The sequence below is a fragment of the Drepanopeziza brunnea genome (assembly GCF_022702325.1).
Source record: "Drepanopeziza brunnea f. sp. 'multigermtubi' strain 214-2 chromosome Unknown ctg5, whole genome shotgun sequence".
In the NCBI taxonomy this organism is placed as follows: domain Eukaryota; kingdom Fungi; phylum Ascomycota; class Leotiomycetes; order Helotiales; family Drepanopezizaceae; genus Drepanopeziza; species Drepanopeziza brunnea.
In genome coordinates, this window is record NW_027094068.1 from 2151335 (window position 1) to 2168186 (window position 16852).

Consider the following 16852-nt stretch of genomic DNA (forward strand, 5'->3'; position numbering starts at 1 on the left):
GCGCCTACGGGTTGAAGAAGCTATTAGGCATTTCCGTATTGGTAGCAAGTGCAAATCGATTCGCGGTCAAGTGGCTTGAAGACGCAGTGGCTCTCACTCCCACTCGAATACAGCTGAGGAACTGTTACCGCCAAGTGGCGAGTCGTGAGACCCAGTATGTGTTTTTTTCCTTTGTCATATCGACCCTTGCTACTTCTTCTAGAGCAGTGATCGCCGTGCCAGGTGCGCGTTGGAACTACAAGAGCGGTCGCTCTGTTCCGGTACGACACAGAGGCGTTCCCGGGAATCCGGGCATCCGAACTCTGAATTTGGGTTGGATGCCCGAAGGGAAGATACTTGGATCTTGCATCACAAGCGTCCTACGATCTTGGGATCCCCGAATCTGTATAATTTCAAGGTGTATATTTCTCTTCCAGCTCAGCTACTCTTTCTGTATTGGACGCTGATACTCACAGCCAATCTCTTATCATATCCCTGGATCGACCAGGTAAGATGGTCAGGTCAGTCCTGATCAGAAGCCACTGGCGGCCAAGGCGGACCGTTACACGTAGCTTTGGCGACATTGTTGTGTTTTGGCTTGCATTGGCCAGTAGGCTTCGAGCTTTCGGGCTATTATGTACATCATGTCTCACTCGCGCTGTCGAGTCCAGTACAGTGGGATGGGTGGCTTCTCTCAGTACGCCACTTGCCACGATCTCAGCTCGACACCTCATGTCTCACCTGCCAATCAATTCAAATTATGCCAGACGCTTCCGAGATTGTAGATCCCGTCTTAAGGATATAGGTATTTCGGATATGGAATCCCTGACGTACGGGCATTTGCTGCTTGCTTTCGTCCCATTTTCCTCTCCTCTCCCCCTCTTTCTCTCTCTTCGTTTTTTTGTCGCTATCCAGCTTCAAGATGCATGCCCCCAAAGCCTTAAAGAGATTGAGTCTTGAGCTGGGCTTCGATTCGGTGTGGCGTTCGAGTTTAGACCTCAAACTCTTGATCCTGATCCGGATGGTTCGCATGTTCGCTTACGGAGGCACGACTATCATCCTCGTTTTGTTTCTGTCGGCGTTGGGGATTCCGGATACGAGGATCGGGCTGTTCATGACGATGACGCTGGTTGGCGATATTGGCGTTAGCACGGTCTTGACGGTGGTGGGGGATGGAATGGGGGTGAGGACGACGATGGCTATGGGGTCGCTGTTGATGATGGGGAGCGGTGTTGCGTTTGCGTTTCTGGATGGGTATTGGTGGCTCTTGCTGGCGAGTATTGTCGGGGTAATTAACCCGAGGCAAGTCACTTCACAGAGGGACGCGATTCCAGGGGCAGTTGAGCTGACTTCGGATTATCAAGTGCGAACGAGGTCGATCCGTTCAAAGCCATCGAAGAATCGGCGATTGCTCGCCTAAGCACATCATCGAACTGCAATGATTTCTTTGCCTGGTGGACACTTCTCGGTATGGTGGGAATGGCAGCCAGCACGCTCCTCACAGGCTTCACCGTCGACTTACTGCAAATAAAATATGGGCTCAGGCCCTTGGAAGTCTACCGACTGGTGTTCCTCGCATACGCCATGGTTGGTTTCGTCAAGCTCATCTGCTCCCTCTGCATCAGCACCCAAGTCGAGATGGAGGCCCGATCACCCTTAAGCTCGATCGTCGAAGTCAACGCCGATGACGACCAGACACCTCTGCTCTCAGGAGAGGAATACATAAGCTACGACGCCTTCTCCGAGCGCAGTATTCCCGTCGACGGAGAGCCAGCCCCGATGTTCACGCCGGAGTCGCGCTCCTTTATTTGGAAAATCAGCCTCGCAATCACGCCGGATTATATCGGTTCTGGGTTAGCACAGATCGCGTGGATGACCTACTTCTTCAAGCGGGAATACGCCATCGATGAGGGCTCGCTGGGCCTGGCAATCTTCATCGCTAGCATCGTAGCCTCTTTCCTCAATCTCCTCTCCTCGCCCATGGCTCGCGCACTGGGCCAGGTCCCGACCATGGTGATCTGCCACACCATCACCTCCATCTCCTTGCTGATGATTTCGGCGCCGAATAATAAGACGTTGGCCCTGGGACTCTTTATGGTGAGGATTGTACTGCGGGAGATTGACGCTGCGCCCAGGCAGGCTTTCATTGCCGGCGGCGTGCTGGATGAGGAGAGGACGCGTGCGGTGGGGTGCATCAATGTGGTGAAGACAGTTGGTGTTTGCGCAGGCTTGTTCTTGACCGGGGAGTTTGCGGGCGTGGGCTTGTTCTGGGTGGCGTTCATGGTGGCTGGAGGCTTGAAACTATTGCATAATGTGTTGATTGTAGGGTTCTTTTGGAACCATAGGGGGAGGTACGAGCCCTAGTCTTGATGGAAAAGTATATGTACCAAACATCTTGTTAGCCGATCTATTGTTGTGTGCTTCCATGCCTTTTTGTGGTAAGTCGGTAGAAGACTGTATACAAGTGACCAGACCCCATAGAAAATAAAAAGTATCAAGCTAACTCGCCCCGAGCCACAAGAGAGATGGACCGGATATTAAAGGCAAGACTTTCCCTCAGATTTGCTGTCATTTCGCGAAACAGTGACCCACCTTATTGTCAACCTCCGATTGGGGTAGGTACCGCCTTGCAAGCGAGGCAAATCAGAGGTCCCGGAGCAAGCCACAAGGTAGACTGATTTGCAGGGCAAACCGAAGCATCAATCAAGACTAGAGGCCAAATGCGGAAGCTTGATTGATGGAGTAATGGCATGATAGGCTTGCTTCCAGGGCAGATGCGAGGGGAAGGGAAAGATGTAGAACGCATTCTGTACGGTACTAAGTAAGCGAGAGATAGCTAGCACCTCTGGTCCTCAACTGGAGGAAGCCCCCATGATTGCACTCAGAAGCGCTCATCAAAAATATAGTGAGGTGACCACTTGCGGCAATCAGGAAATTACGGTGAACTGCCGAGGGCAACAGCGCCTTGGAACTGGATAATATGCCAGATTTACGATCCATAGCCAAAAATGCTTGGACGGCTTTGGGGGGTGGTAACTAGCCAAGCATGTTGGCAACGAGTTCAAAGATGATGATTTTTTTTAGCTACCCCAAGAGCCTCGTGCCTCGTGGTGGCCATCTTACTTTTTTTTTTTTATGTTTCTCTTTGCTGAGAAGTTCACCAGCTGGCGGAGGTGGATGAAGGCGGAGCGGAGGGCTTGTCGTTGGAATGAAATTCATGGGTTGGACAAGAGAGCACAAAATGCACATTGAGGAGTGAAAGGGATCATCTACAGAGCAAGAGTAAGGACTATAACAACAGAACTGAAGCAGCCCCAAAAAGTGCTGAATAGATTACTGAATCTGGATGCCAACGTGGATCAGATAGGCAGCATTTGGGCATAAAAACTTGCTCTTCGGCGCCAGAGTCTAATGCATGCCTCCAAAAACAAAGGAAATGAGTAAGAAGAAGATGCTAGAAATTCTGATAGCAAAGTACTCGAAATCTTAGATCTGTGAAAATCCACATTGGAAAATGGCGCCTGGTGTTCGGAAAATCAGAAAGTGCCAGCGAGGCCGGCTACTGGCCAATTTGTGATCCACAGGAGTCGGATGAATTATACCCGGGATACAAAACCTGTATACGCGATACTTCAAACTTGCTTGTACCTGCCCAGGTGGCTTCAAATCCAGCTCTTTACAAGGCCCGGTTGGGCCAAATCTTACATCTTCGATTCCAGTAGTGCTTCTGCTGGCAGTCTGCCATGACACACATCCATCAAACACCCTCGATATGGTACACACAGCCTGCTTCACCTCTATAACCTAACCTTCGGCTTGGTCTCCTCCACCCCCGTCGGCCACTCCGCAACCATACTCTTCCCCTTAAACCGAACGATATTGTCCTTGTACGGATGCGCATCCCCCTCAAACGCCTTCAGCCTCGACAACCGGTCATCCCTCAGCCGATTCTTCGGCAGCATCCCACTCACCGCCTTTCGCAACACCTCCGCGCCGCCCAGCTTCGCCATCAGCCCATCCATCGACACGGTCTTCAGGCTTCCGGGGCGGGTGTTGTGTCTGTAGTAGAGCTTCTGCCAGCGTTTCTTGCCGGTCGTATGGAGCTCCGAGCAGTTCGTAACCACCACGTAGTCGCCGCAGTCGGTAGATGGGTCCCAGATCGGCTTGTGTTTGCCCATGAGGAGCACGGCGATACGGGAGGCGAGGCGGCCGAGGGACGGGGGAGTGAGGGCTGCGGATTGGGGGGAGGGCATGGGCCGGATGGTCGTGAGGGCGTGGTGTGGTGTTGTGGCCGAGATGTGATGCCATGTTCGGGAGTAGGCGAGTTTGGTCTGGAAAAGCTGTTAGGTTGTATGTTGCAGAGGCATTTGAAAAGCGTACTATTCCATTAGTTTGTGACATGCTGGCAGCTGGTCCCCTGTGCCGATTGGGTCGACGGAGAGGTTGTGAAGGGAGGAGATTCGTCTTCTGGCTGGGTAAGGGCCGTTGCGACATCCAAATGGAAGTCAGCCATTTTCAACCTAGCTCTCGCGGTGAGAGGCGGCAATATGGAGAGGCGAACTCAGTGCATTTCAAAGCAATACTCCACCATCACAAGTTATTCCTGAAGTCATCCTCACCTCATACAACTTTTCAACATTGATACGAAGAGCTTTAGTTATAATAAAGATTTATTTACCCTCAAAGACCTCAAAATGGCGATCACGACTCCCTTCCAGGTGAATCCGCTCGATTAAATAGCTGACCATATCACGTGGAATCTTTACTGACTGCTTCCAGACATTGTTTGCAGTCCCAATGACCTGTCAAAGCTGTGTAAATGACATATCAGGATCATTGAACAAGCTCAATGGCATTCAAAGGGTCGAAGCAAACCTCAAAGATCAACTCGTGACTATCGAGGGCACAGGTTCGTCCAGTCTCGAATGTTACCGGTATGCATGACTCTACATGTTTACTCACGCTTTGTTAGCGGCCCCTTCCGCGATAGTCGCTACCATCCAATCTACGGGACGAGATGCTATACTACGGGGAACAGGTGGTTCAAACAGTATGTTGTACAGTTCCGAAACTTGTAGCCAAGTTTTGTTGAGTTATACGACTAGGTGCGGCCGTCTGCATTCTCGAGACGCATTCGACGACCGTATCGGATAAAGTCAGGGGACTGGCACGAATGGTCCAAGTTGCTCCAAATTTAACGCTAATTGATCTCACGATCCGGGGGCTGTCACCAGGCAATTACTGGGCCACTGTCAGGGAAACAGGTGATATATCAAATGGTGCGGTATCAACACGGGGAATCTGGAACGAGTCGGAGGAGTCAAAAGACAGTGCCATCAAACACAAGGGATTTCTGGGGACGGTGCAGGTGGGGAAGGATGGAATTGGAAGCGTGTTCCTCGACAAGCCCGTTCAAATATGGGAGATGATTGGCAGAGGGATGGTGGTATCGAAACAGCACGACGGCGATAACGAATTTGAGAGGAATGATGCAGACACGCTCGTTGGCGTCGTTGCTCGGAGCGCAGGAGTTTGGGACAACGATAAAACGGTGTGCTCTTGCTCTGGCAAGACGTTATGGGAGGAAAGAAAGGATGAAGTGAAGAAGGGCATGTTGTGATAGTAAATGGGACGCGGAATGCGCTACCAGGCACTTGAGGTGTTCGGAGGATAACTCGATAGAATCTCTTTGCGCTCTGGTATCTCGTGTGGAAGCTGATATCGGAACACTTTGAGCCATGGTAGCTTTGGTCCTTGAGGCTCATCTCAAAGCGGCAGCTGTCGGACGTCAAGCTGAAATACGTCCCCACGTATCGTCTGAATACGGGTACTCTGCGAACGGCTTGTTCGTCATCTCATCCTGCCCTGATGATGATCATGGAGAGTTCCAGGCCGAGCTCACAGAGAGCATGACACCTGCCAAAACGACTAGCTCGCACGCAGGAACCCACCTTGTAGGTTGCTAGAGGTGACTATCAGCCTATCGAAGTTGTTGAGACGAAGTCAGAAAGCTCCTTGTCTGGCGGTCTGCCAACTGGTACCGTGACACCACCTATCCAGATCATCCAGATCTGGTGGTCCGCAACGGTGTTGCCTGGCTCTGGAGTTCGGAGTCCGGCATAGGAATTCGCTGCTTCTAAAACGGACTTCGTGGTAAGCGAGTTTCGGCTGTTACCCCCGAGGTTTCCCGTGCACTGGGCTCTACTGTACGTACAGTAGGTAAGGGGGTGGAAAACGACAAGGAGCTGCCCGCCTTGTAAGCACAGCCACGAATCTCCGCCGACTTTACTCCGTAAGGTGGATGCATCTGCGAACAATTCGTGTTTCTCGGGTCGACGGCGAGGCGGTGCTGGTGGTCCCCGATAACTTCGCTTGTGATACGTCCTCTGTACAGGAACTCGCTTTTGGCTGCATACAGCAGATGCAAGCAGATGCAAGCAGATGCAAGAAGATACAGAGTACAGTATCAGCGAACCCTATTCCGAACAAGTTTTTCATATTTTGATTGTACAAGCCTTCTATGGTGCGCAAAGGAGTCCCGAGGCCATCAACCTTTGACCCGGCTCTGATGATGTGCGTATCAAGCCGGCTACGCGCCCTGCAACGCCCTGCGTGGCAGAAGTGCTCTGCGGGCGAACTAATGGCTAGATTCCGGGGCTCTTGGAACACTCGCTGCTTGGACATGGCTGGCTCTCCGGACCACGGACCACGGACGGGCATCTTGGACTCTGGCATCCTGGACTTTGGCATCTTGGACTCTGGCCCTTCTTTCGAGGTCTCACTCTCTCCCACTTTCCCTCTGACCTCTCTCTCTTTCAACTCTTGGCCTCATCTCAAGCAACGCGTCGTTCAATCTCAGCATCTTGGCTGACAGACCCGTGGCCATGCCCCTCCGTCCAAGCAGCGCTTGCCCAGCCTCGTACAGTCGTGCAGGATAGTACCGGTAGTACGTAGAGTACGACGAGCTCTTGGACTTTGGATATCAAAAATCAACATAAACATAAAATCAAGATCCAGATAGAAAAGATCAGATCCCTCGAAACTACTCACGTTGTTCAAGAGAAGAACAAAACCCCTCCACTCCAGTAGTCGTGATCTAGAACTGCCAGTCAAACGCGAATTTCCCATATTATGCATAAAGTCCAACTCTCGCCTAGCAGGGACAAGCCCCGCTCTCCCGCTCGGAACGGCACGTGGTAAGCGCCGAACACGCGACTCCACTCGATCGACTTTCCTTGTCGCCCGCTCATTCCTACTCGACTTTCCCTCAGTCCCCATTACAACCACAACTACCGATACAACCTCAATCACACCATCATCATCACCGACAACTACACCCACCACCATCACTTACAACACAACGACAGCTGCGAGGCAGCTAGATTGCGATTGTACCTCATCTACATCACTGGGGTCGGACGACTATCTTTTACCATCTTCAACTCCCGGTAATCTCTTTCCGAATCACCCGCACGCTCTCGATCGGCAATCTAGACGCAAAACGTGAAACGCACACACACGTACACCCAGAGCAAGACGGACTCTTCCTGATATCTTTATACGGGTCAGCACCACGGCACATGGTAATATCAACCCCGCTGTACGCATATCATCATCTGCAAAGCCTGTGGAGTATTATGCCGTGGAGGACAACAGCAAATTGAGAGCAAGAGCAAAATCTTATCTTGTTTAAGCGACGAGGCAATATATCATTGGCGGGATTTCGCAGCACGAGTCGCGTCGAGTTCTACACCCTCCGTCAGACGGCTGTGGTCGCTTCGTGAGCGGCCACTGATTTGAACAAGGCACGACCAAATCCGCCCAAACCAATACTTTCATCATGTCCTTGAAGCAGGTATGTCGCCACCTGTGCTCAAACTGTGAGGTCTGGGTACTGATCCATGGTAGGAAATCGAGACCTGGGTATCGGCGCTTGGCCACTACGACAACAATGAGTTTGAGGAGTCGTTGAGAGAGTTCGATGCCATTTCTGATACCTCAAAGATCCTTTTCAACTGTGGTGTCATTCATGCGACACTAGGAGAACATGAGAAGGCGGTTAGTACCACCCATTATGTCTGAAGTCTGGAGACTAAACATGTGTAGGTCGAATGCTATCAAAGAGCAGTACGACTTGATCAATACCTAGCTGTAGCATACTTTCAACAGGGTGTATCAAATTTCTTGGTTGGCGACTTCGAGGAGGCATTGGCCAATTTCAACGATACATTACTCTACTTGAGAGGGAATAACATGATCGACTATGCGCAATTGGGTCTCATGTTTAAGCTATACTCCTGTGAGGTCCTCTTCAACCGAGGACTTTGTTATATATATCTGCAACAAAAGGAGGCGGGAATGCAGGATTTCTCTTTCGCCGTCAAGGAGAAGGTCGTCGAGGATCACAATGTCATTGATGAGGCCATTCGAGAAGAGGCAGAGGTATGTCTTGTTGAGATTTTGACTCGACATCTTTGACATTTCTCAGGGTTACACCGTCTTCTCGATACCAGTCGGTGTGGTTTACCGACCGAACCAAGCGAAGGTCAAAAATCTCAAGACTAAGGACTACCTGGGCAAAGCTCGCTTGGTGGCAGCATCGGATCGTGCCAATGCCTTCACTGGATTTGCAGGATCAGAGATAAAAAATGTGAGTCTCCCGGAAGCTGTTCATGTGCCGGACTCATGTTTCTAGGCTAGCAAACTTGCCGTTAAGGACGATAGACCCGCTGAGAATCTCTCTTTCGCTGCAACGAACCTTGTCAAGCCCGGTCTTCAAAGTAAACGGCAACAATCAGAACCTCCGCTCAACCGCAACGTCTTCCCGCCAACACCGCCTCCCGAGGCGGTGCCCGGAAATCAGATGACCCGAGGAGCTTCTGTTCGCAATGGTCCCAAACCTCAACTCGCCAGAATAAACACCGAGAATACACGTCCAGATGAAAGATACGAAGTCCGAGACGAGAGAATAACGAGTCCGCCGCAACGTCTCCCCATCCGAAGAGCAGAAACCGCCGCACCCGCACGACAAATGTCAACACGAGACTCCTCCCGGACCAGGCCAAGAAATCAACAGAGGCGTTCACGAGAGGAGCCCGCGGATGACGACTACCCAGGGGAGCTGTATGACATGTACTCCGCTGGTGGAGGGAGAAATTCCGGGGGCAAGCGGAATACTGGAAGCAACAAAAGGACACAAGGCCGGTATATCGAAGAGGAAGAGGAATACGCCAGCGACTATGATGACGCCTCCTTCGATGAGAACGACTTCGAGATGATCCCACGAGGTAACCCGGCACGATCGCGAGCTCCATCGTCCGCCGGCGGCCAATCGCGACGACCCGACATCCGCAAGATCAGGATAAAAGCACATGCTGAAGATGTTCGATACATCATGATCGGTGTCGCTGTTGAATTTCCCGACTTAGTTGACAAGGTCAGAGAGAAGTTTGGTTTACGGAAGCGTTTCAAAATCAAAGTCCTTGACGAGGATATGCCTGACGGGGATATGATAACCATGGGCGACCAGGATGATTTGGATATGGTGATTATGAGCGTGAAATCGCAGGCGAGAAAGGAACGTCTGGAAATGGGGAAGATGGAGGTGAGAACCCTACAAACCCCTTAACCCCCCTCCTCTTTTTCGTTCGAATATCGCTAACTTACTGCAAAGATTTGGGTGAAGGAAGGTTGAACGAAGCATTTACGAAGATTATGACAGCATTTCTTTTTGAGAACAAGTGCATCACATATACCAGCGGGCGAATCTTGCATATCTAGGTTGGGAAGGAGCATTTTGGCTGGTTGAATTTTCATAAACGTAATATTTGCACTACCGATACACGTCTGGGACGGGTTTTGCAATGTTTGCTTTATCGGCAATACGCAGGAAGGAATTGAGTTACATTAGCTGCCCCGTGGGGTTTGATGATGCTGCTATCAATTTACCACATCATGGACAAACACTTCACACGGTGTGACACCAATTAGAATCTGCACATGCAATTTCATCTCACTATCCAGCCCACCTCACATGGGCATCCTCTTCATCTCCTCTACCGTCCAATACTTCCTCATATTTTCCGCACCGAGGGTCTTAACTTCCTGGTCCAAATGCGTCCACAGCACTGTTCCCCAAGAATCCATCTTCTCTTTCAACACACTCAACTGCAACTCCGTCTCGCCACTCTTACACTTCTCCAGATACGCTTCAAACTCATCCATGCCCTTGTGGATCTCCTCATGCTGCCGCAACAGCTCGGCCGCATTCTTGCCCTGCCTAAATTCGGGCATCTTGGTGGCGAGCACCGGGAAGATGTGCTGCTCCTCGATGGCGTGGTGTGTGGCGAGGTGCGAGCAGAACTGCAGGCCGGTAGAGATGAACTGTCTGAGGGAGAGGTTGCGCGGGCGGGCGTTGCTCTCGCAGGCTTTGTAGAGCAGGGTCCAAGATTGGCGGAAGTGGTTGTGCTACAAACAGGTTTTCAATTTCCAAACATCAGCCATGCCTCTCTTCTCTCCTTCTGCTTTCTGCTTTCTGCTTCTTTTTCCCCACTTCTCGTTATCGGGGTAACCCTTGAACTCTTTTCCATGATGAGGTGAGATGGGTATGAGATGTGAGATGAGAGATAAGTAAGAGAAACTGCAAACATGCGAGCGACATACGAAATACTCCATGTGGTCTGCCATGCTGTTGTAGGCTCTGAACTCGGCAGCACTTAGCTTTGGCAGCTTCTCCTGCCCTTTCTCCTCTTTCTCCACCTCCTCCTTCTCCTTGGCCTTCTCGCTCTCGGCTTGCTTCTTGTGGTTGTTAATCACATCTGCCCCCGTCTCTCCATTCAGCATCTCCGCCTCTGTGCTGGCGGGTTTCGCTAGCCGGTCTACTTCCTCGATTATCTTGTGCTCTTGCTGTAGATCTGCCATGATGGTGTGGAAGTCCTGCTGGTGGGGAGCGGAACAGGTGAAGTTGCGACGGCAGATTGGGTAGGATGGCGGTGGTATCGGTATCTGGATCTGGTTCTGAGCATAGACTGCCGTGTGTGGTTTTGGGGCTTGGGCGCGTGTTATTAAGGGGGAGGAGGCTTGGAGTAGGAGTTGGAAGGGGAGGAAGGGAGGGCGCATCTGCATTTGCTATTGTTGCAATGGGATGAGGAGAGGATTTGGGGAGACATGGCGAGAGATGGAGGCTGTGTTGTCTTGTGTTTTATTTTGTAGAGTGGCGGAGGAGAGGGTTGAGCGGCCTGGCGAGGGATAAGGAGGCGTAAAGATGCTAGCTGTGATGAGAGATACGGAGGTGATGATTGGTTGAGGAGAGGCGGTTTTGGTGGAGAGGATGCTGACTACTTTGTCCATAAGCCGCTTAACGAGACAAGACAAATAGTCCGAAGGCCTTCCCTCCCTCACTACTATCCTCCCCAGAAAATAGGATCCACCAGGAGTCGGAGAAGAGGATGGAGAATAATAAAATTCTATATACTTATTAGTAGCACTAGTGGGTCATGAGGTAATGAATATTGGTCACTCTTTCCGTCAACTTTCTCCCCCCATGAATACGGTAGGTAAATGTCGGACCCAGTATAGCTCCATAAATCGTAGAGCGGTGATTTCTGAATGCCTCAAAGCCCTATCAATTCCATTGCACGGACTAATTACTGGCTCAAAGATACTTTTCAAGGCTGAATGAATCCTTATAATACGCCTATTGTCTCTGTTTTCTTGCTGGTGTGCTAGCCTATTGCCACTCTTTCGCTATTTTGAAGTCGATCAGGTGTAGGGAGAATATCTTGAAGTTGAATTCCCGCGATATTGCAGCCCCTGTTTTTTCCGATGTGCTGTGTAAGGCTTGAAGCATGATCGGTAATTCCGTCGATATCTAGGTAGGTATCTTTGAAAGCATTGTGATACGATGGCATTGTATTGCTACTCTTAACTTCTGACATCGTCTTATACTGATTCCTTGCGCTTCGACATCGACCTCCTCTTTCTCGAAAGGCATTTCCTTCTTCTCTTCCAGCCTTTAAGTGCACTAGAATCCGCAGGTCAGCAAACCAAAACCTAATCGTGATCTGAGAAGGGCGTCTACATACGCAGAAGATAGTGCAATCCTATAATCCCGCCGCAACGTCAGCATATTTCGTATCATCGACGGGCTTGAGAAGAGCTGATAGATACGTACTCTGCATGAATTCCCAGATGCATTGCAACCGGTACACTTACCGTTTTCACACACTACGTCGGTGCTCTGTCCCTACCGGTCAGCAAAACTCTTCTCTTCGATAACCGAAGAAGGGAGGAGGAAGGAGGATTGATGTACCTTGCCGCAAGGGTCGATGAGCTCAGAACAGAGGTTATTGGGCTACAATTACGTATAGAGTTAGTTATGACCGTTCAGAAAGTGTAGGAGATAAGCAGTGTATAAGCAAGCTCACTTGGAACTTTAGCTCTTTGCATGTCTCTCGCTTTGTCAAGCCTGGAACTGCTTGCGGAAGCGCGAAGCATGGGGCGATAGTCGCTAGTGTAATAGCGAGGACGGTGAGCTTCATTTTGTAAAAGTACTTGTTCAATAAGATAATAGATAGATGAGTAAGTGAAGTGTTTGAAGTGAGGGATAATAAGATGATCCTCTCTACCGAGGATGGGCATACATACGGCTTTATACTCTTTCGCAAGCGTCACTATGACCCCCTCATCTTTTGAAGATAAAGTTATCCTTTGAGGATAAGTAAGGTAAGGTAAGCAAGGGATTTAAAGTGGAATTTTGAACTTTCGAAGCATCCTCAAGGGTGTAACAACGACGCCGGTACCGTGGTTATCAGCCAGCCTTGCGCAGCCGAAACGTGAACTTACTACCGGTACTACGCAGTAAATAGTACGTAGTAGTACTACTACTACGTTACGTAACTCAAGGTTTTCCGCCTCACTACTGTACAGGCCTACCGGTATACTACGTAGTAGTACTTACTCTCCGTAAGTCTTAAGGGCATAAATCTCCGCTACCAAGCCCTTGATTACTCAACCCTTAGAGTATAATACCTACTTCCGCTTCCCGCTAGTGACGTTCGAAGGAATATACTTTATACTTCTTTACTTACCGTACATTACACTATCTCTTACCGTACATTGTGATAAAAAGGCTCGGTACAGACCACTAATTAGCGCGTGAGCTGAACGATAAAAGAACACTTATTACGTAGTAGTACTAACGATAGTACCACGGTACAGGCGTAGGTACTATTAATTGTTACCGCTTGAGAGTGCCTCAAAAGTTTAGTTTCCACTCTAAGTCTCTTGGTTACCCTATCCGCAAGGGGGCCACAATTACGCCTGGGACGTACGTAGTACCGGTACCGGTAGTACTACGCTAGATAAAGAAAGTCGGTCAAGACACGATCGCGAGTAAAACCCTGCCAGGTAATGTTGTTAACAGGATTGCATTTTGATAACAGCATGATCGTGGGTGGGACTTGACGTTGCAACTTGAAGAGCCCTTAAGGGCCCTTCTTAAGAGTGGGCGAAACAATCATATCTCGCGAAACGATTTGTATCTTGTATCGATTCTTACACAACATTGGATTGCACAGGAATTACATCCTTGAAGAACAATATTTTCCTATTAAATATTTGCTTACGCGCCTCAATAAAAGTCGATCATTTTCGCATGTCGAAATATAATTCATAATATGCTACCGGTATTGTGTTGCTACGTACCTAGTAGTACAATGTCTCGAAAAGTGTCGGAACAATCAATATCTCCCGCAACGCGGACCAAGATCCGAGACCTTTAAAGAGGCCACTGGTCACAACGCAAGTAGGACCCATCGTTTTGGTATTCGAGCTTCACATTTGTCCTTGATGGTCTGGTACTTAAGACGTTATACCTCCTCTCTCCATTCTCCATCGTCTATTTCCCAGTGTTATGTTTTCCGGAGGAATAAACGTGGGCGAATATCCAACCCACGTTCGCTGATCGATATATTCCTCCATATGTTTCTGCCTTATCCTTTTCCGAATCTTCAGCGTGAATTCCGGCGGTGAGGATCTTACGAGTTTCCTTTGACATCTCCTCAGATAAAGCCTCTTTTTTAAACGCTATAGCATAGAAGATATATTCCATAGCGTAAGCATGCTGAATTATCTATTTGCGGGCACGCTGAACTGCGTTGCGATCGGTATCCGAATTCTTCTTCAGATAATGCAAAATGGCGGTTTATTGATAGCCGTCTTTCTCAATGTCAGCAGGCCCTTCCGGGCATTGGCCAGTAAGGATTTCGCGGCAGAGTTCGTTCGTTACTTCGTAGCTCGCGCCAGCGTTTTCGAGGGCGTTGCTAGTGCATATCATCTGTACCACGAAACCAACCAGGTGGTTATGGTAAGTTGAGTTTTCGTCTTTCGGGAGTAAGCCTTGGACGTCCTTGAAAAGCCGAGCGCTTTCATTGAAGACGTCGTCAGGGTCTGGAGTGAAGCGGTTGTAGTCGTAACCGGGACCCATTTGCAGCTTGAATGGTTTCTAGGCTATTTCACTCAAGACTCTGGGGACGTTGAGGCTTTCATATTCTGCGCTATGAATGCCCAATGAGAGCTGGGCTTCGAGAGGTTCGTGGCCGGTCTTTGGATGTTGTTGTTGTGTCATGATAAAATGTTGGAAAGTTCTGGAGGTGGGTGAGCAGTATGGGTGGTATAGCTCGAGCTTCGAGTAAATAATTTACTTGGTGGTTTGAGGTTTTGGTTTCGGAAGAAGTGATTGAATTGTCTAAGGTTCTACGAGGAATCTACGGAATCTCTATATATAGGCCTGGAAACCTGTACTGAAGACGCTGTACCGCGTTTACCTATTAGCCGTATATTACCTGGTCCGCGTATCAATAGCGCCTAACCTGCTGTAGCTACCTAGAGCATCTAAACTGCTGTAGCAGTAGCGTCTATCCCGATGAGCCATATTAGTTGATCGATTATAAAGATAGAATCTGACCTGCTATACTAGCACATACTCCGTAAGGACATGATTGAGGTTTGAATTAGCGGCTGAGCGATAACTCGACGCCAGCATAGCCTGGTCATCTTTGATACTAGTTCCCGAAAGCGATACCTGTGTTCGGTTATCGGAGGCCATCATGCTGGAGAGACAATTCGTATTGCGTTGAAGCAGCTTGGGAACGATATCAAGTAGAATGATGATCCGGGTAGTACCATCTCCCAAACAGATGACAGCCGAGATGCCGTGTAAACAAAATAATTGCGAGAGCACTGTCAGATAACGAGAGCTCTAGTCACCAGTGATTCGTTGATGTATTTGGGCTTCATAGTGACAATAATATAGATGGGGACTATTCCATACCTGCTATCGTCTGGTCAGTGAAGATAGTAAAATATAGAATCAAAGTGAGGTAGACTTGCCAATTCTTAGCGTTGATCGTAACTCGACTCTGACTGTACTCTGTAGGTACTCCGACCGTGGGTACGATTAGTCGAGCGCACGGGCCATAAAATACGCCGCCACCATAATAGGTAGCCTTACCAACATCTGCTCTACGGAGAGTGATTCCCCCACCTGAGACCTCGACAGACGAATAATTACAGCCAGAATGCCGAAAGCAGAGATAGGTTCCACGAAGCATCTGAACAACAAGCTTAAGTCCAAAGGACTGCAGCGCCTACGATGGTACTGTCAAGTGAGTCTCCTCCGCCTCGAAGTCTGGCGCCTCTGCTAACGCCCCCTAGGTCTGCGAGCGCCAAATGCGCGATGAAAATGGCTTTAAGATGCACACGCAGTCCGAAGGACACGTCCGGGCGATGCTCCTCGTCGGTGAAAATTCCAAGAAGTTCATCGCCGGCTACAGCAACGATTTCCAACGGGACTTTCTTCAGCTACTGCGAACATCCCACGGCGAGAAGAGGGTCAATATGAACCATTTCTATCAGGAGTACATTCACAATAAGGAGCATGTGCATATGAACGCGACGAAGTGGCCTTCTTTGACCGAGTTTGCGAAGTTTCTTGGGAGGGAGGGCCTGTGCAGAGTCGAGGATGATGAGAAGGGACTGCACATTGCGTGGATAGATAACTCGCCCGATGCGCTGAGGAGGGCAGATGCTATTCGGAAGAGGGAGAGACTGGATAGGGGTGACGAGGAAAGAGAACAGGCTCAGATTCGCGAGCAAGTTCGGAAGGCGGAATTGGCTGCAGAGGGCAGAGGCAACAACCAGCAGGAGAACGCCGAGAAGGAGCTGAAGCGCCCAGACGTAGGGAAGGTGAAGTTGAGCTTTGGGACAAAACTCACTGCCCCGAAAGCAGAGCCAGTTCCGGAAACAAATGACGGCTCGCCTTCTACAACAAGTGCCCAGGATAGTGGAGGAGTGGACAAGAGCCCCGAGAATGGTATTGAGGCACCTGCAGAGACTGTTGCGCCTACTGCAGCGCCAGCTAAGATTTCTATGAAAATGGGAGCCTCAATCAAGCCTAAGAATGTCTTCGCAGCCGCAAAGAAGAATGCCCTTGGTGGTAAAAAAGCCGCCATTATCGAGCAACCCAAGAAGATGGGCGAAGCCGAGCGCATTATGCGAGAGGAAATGGAGCGCAAGAACAAACGAGGACCGCCTGGATTCGGTCCACCGCAGAAGAAGCAGAGGTTCTAGATATGGGTTTTAGGCAGTTCACAGGCGTCTTTTCTGGGAAGGGAGGTGGGCGCATTTTGCAGGTGCACGAGACATGGCGTTGATTTGATACCATTTGTATTTGGCTATAGTGAACGAATTGTAGATCATCCAGTAACACCTGTAACTCCATTCGCTTTTTCAATCCCCCCATTTCTATGCCGGAAAAGCTTCAAGTTATACTCTGCCGTCCACCAGATCCATGCATGATACTCCTGTCTCTCTC

At 49.7% G+C, this 16852-nt stretch overlaps 7 protein-coding genes across 7 annotated transcripts; 4 read left to right on the forward strand and 3 right to left on the reverse strand.

Moving 5' to 3' along the window:
- Window positions 1–901: 901 nt before the first annotated feature.
- L3040_003929 (uncharacterized protein) lies at window positions 902–2343 on the forward strand (the record flags this gene model as incomplete). The annotated part of the gene is made up of 2 exons (XM_066156604.1): window positions 902–1281; window positions 1344–2343. The coding sequence occupies 2 exons, from the start codon at window positions 902–904 to the stop codon at window positions 2341–2343; spliced, it is 1380 nt and encodes a 459-aa protein (XP_066012181.1).
- Window positions 2344–3776: 1433 nt separating this feature from the next.
- L3040_003930 (mitochondrial 54S ribosomal protein uL13m) lies at window positions 3777–4380 on the reverse strand (the record flags this gene model as incomplete). The annotated part of the gene is made up of 2 exons (XM_007294891.1): window positions 3777–4310; window positions 4360–4380. The coding sequence occupies 2 exons, from the start codon at window positions 4378–4380 to the stop codon at window positions 3777–3779; spliced, it is 555 nt and encodes a 184-aa protein (XP_007294953.1).
- Window positions 4381–4673: 293 nt separating this feature from the next.
- L3040_003931 (uncharacterized protein) lies at window positions 4674–5599 on the forward strand (the record flags this gene model as incomplete). The annotated part of the gene is made up of 4 exons (XM_007294890.1): window positions 4674–4697; window positions 4759–4888; window positions 4952–5029; window positions 5085–5599. The coding sequence occupies 4 exons, from the start codon at window positions 4674–4676 to the stop codon at window positions 5597–5599; spliced, it is 747 nt and encodes a 248-aa protein (XP_007294952.1).
- Window positions 5600–7819: 2220 nt separating this feature from the next.
- On the forward strand, window positions 7820–9673 carry L3040_003932 (uncharacterized protein; the record flags this gene model as incomplete). The annotated part of the gene is made up of 6 exons (XM_007294888.1): window positions 7820–7834; window positions 7888–8037; window positions 8086–8421; window positions 8468–8629; window positions 8675–9583; window positions 9653–9673. 6 exons carry the CDS (start codon window positions 7820–7822, stop codon window positions 9671–9673), a joined length of 1593 nt encoding a protein of 530 aa, XP_007294950.1.
- Window positions 9674–10008: 335 nt separating this feature from the next.
- On the reverse strand, window positions 10009–11103 carry L3040_003933 (uncharacterized protein; the record flags this gene model as incomplete). Its single annotated transcript, XM_007294887.2, has 2 exons — window positions 10009–10446; window positions 10642–11103. The coding sequence occupies 2 exons, from the start codon at window positions 11101–11103 to the stop codon at window positions 10009–10011; spliced, it is 900 nt and encodes a 299-aa protein (XP_007294949.2).
- An 889-nt stretch (window positions 11104–11992) lies between these two features.
- Window positions 11993–12518, reverse strand: L3040_003934 (uncharacterized protein; the record flags this gene model as incomplete). Its single annotated transcript, XM_066156605.1, has 5 exons — window positions 11993–12001; window positions 12063–12080; window positions 12152–12217; window positions 12290–12331; window positions 12405–12518. The coding sequence occupies 5 exons, from the start codon at window positions 12516–12518 to the stop codon at window positions 11993–11995; spliced, it is 249 nt and encodes an 82-aa protein (XP_066012182.1).
- Window positions 12519–15557: 3039 nt separating this feature from the next.
- Window positions 15558–16608, forward strand: L3040_003935 (uncharacterized protein; the record flags this gene model as incomplete). The annotated part of the gene is made up of 2 exons (XM_007294885.1): window positions 15558–15644; window positions 15694–16608. The coding sequence occupies 2 exons, from the start codon at window positions 15558–15560 to the stop codon at window positions 16606–16608; spliced, it is 1002 nt and encodes a 333-aa protein (XP_007294947.1).
- Window positions 16609–16852: the final 244 nt, after the last annotated feature.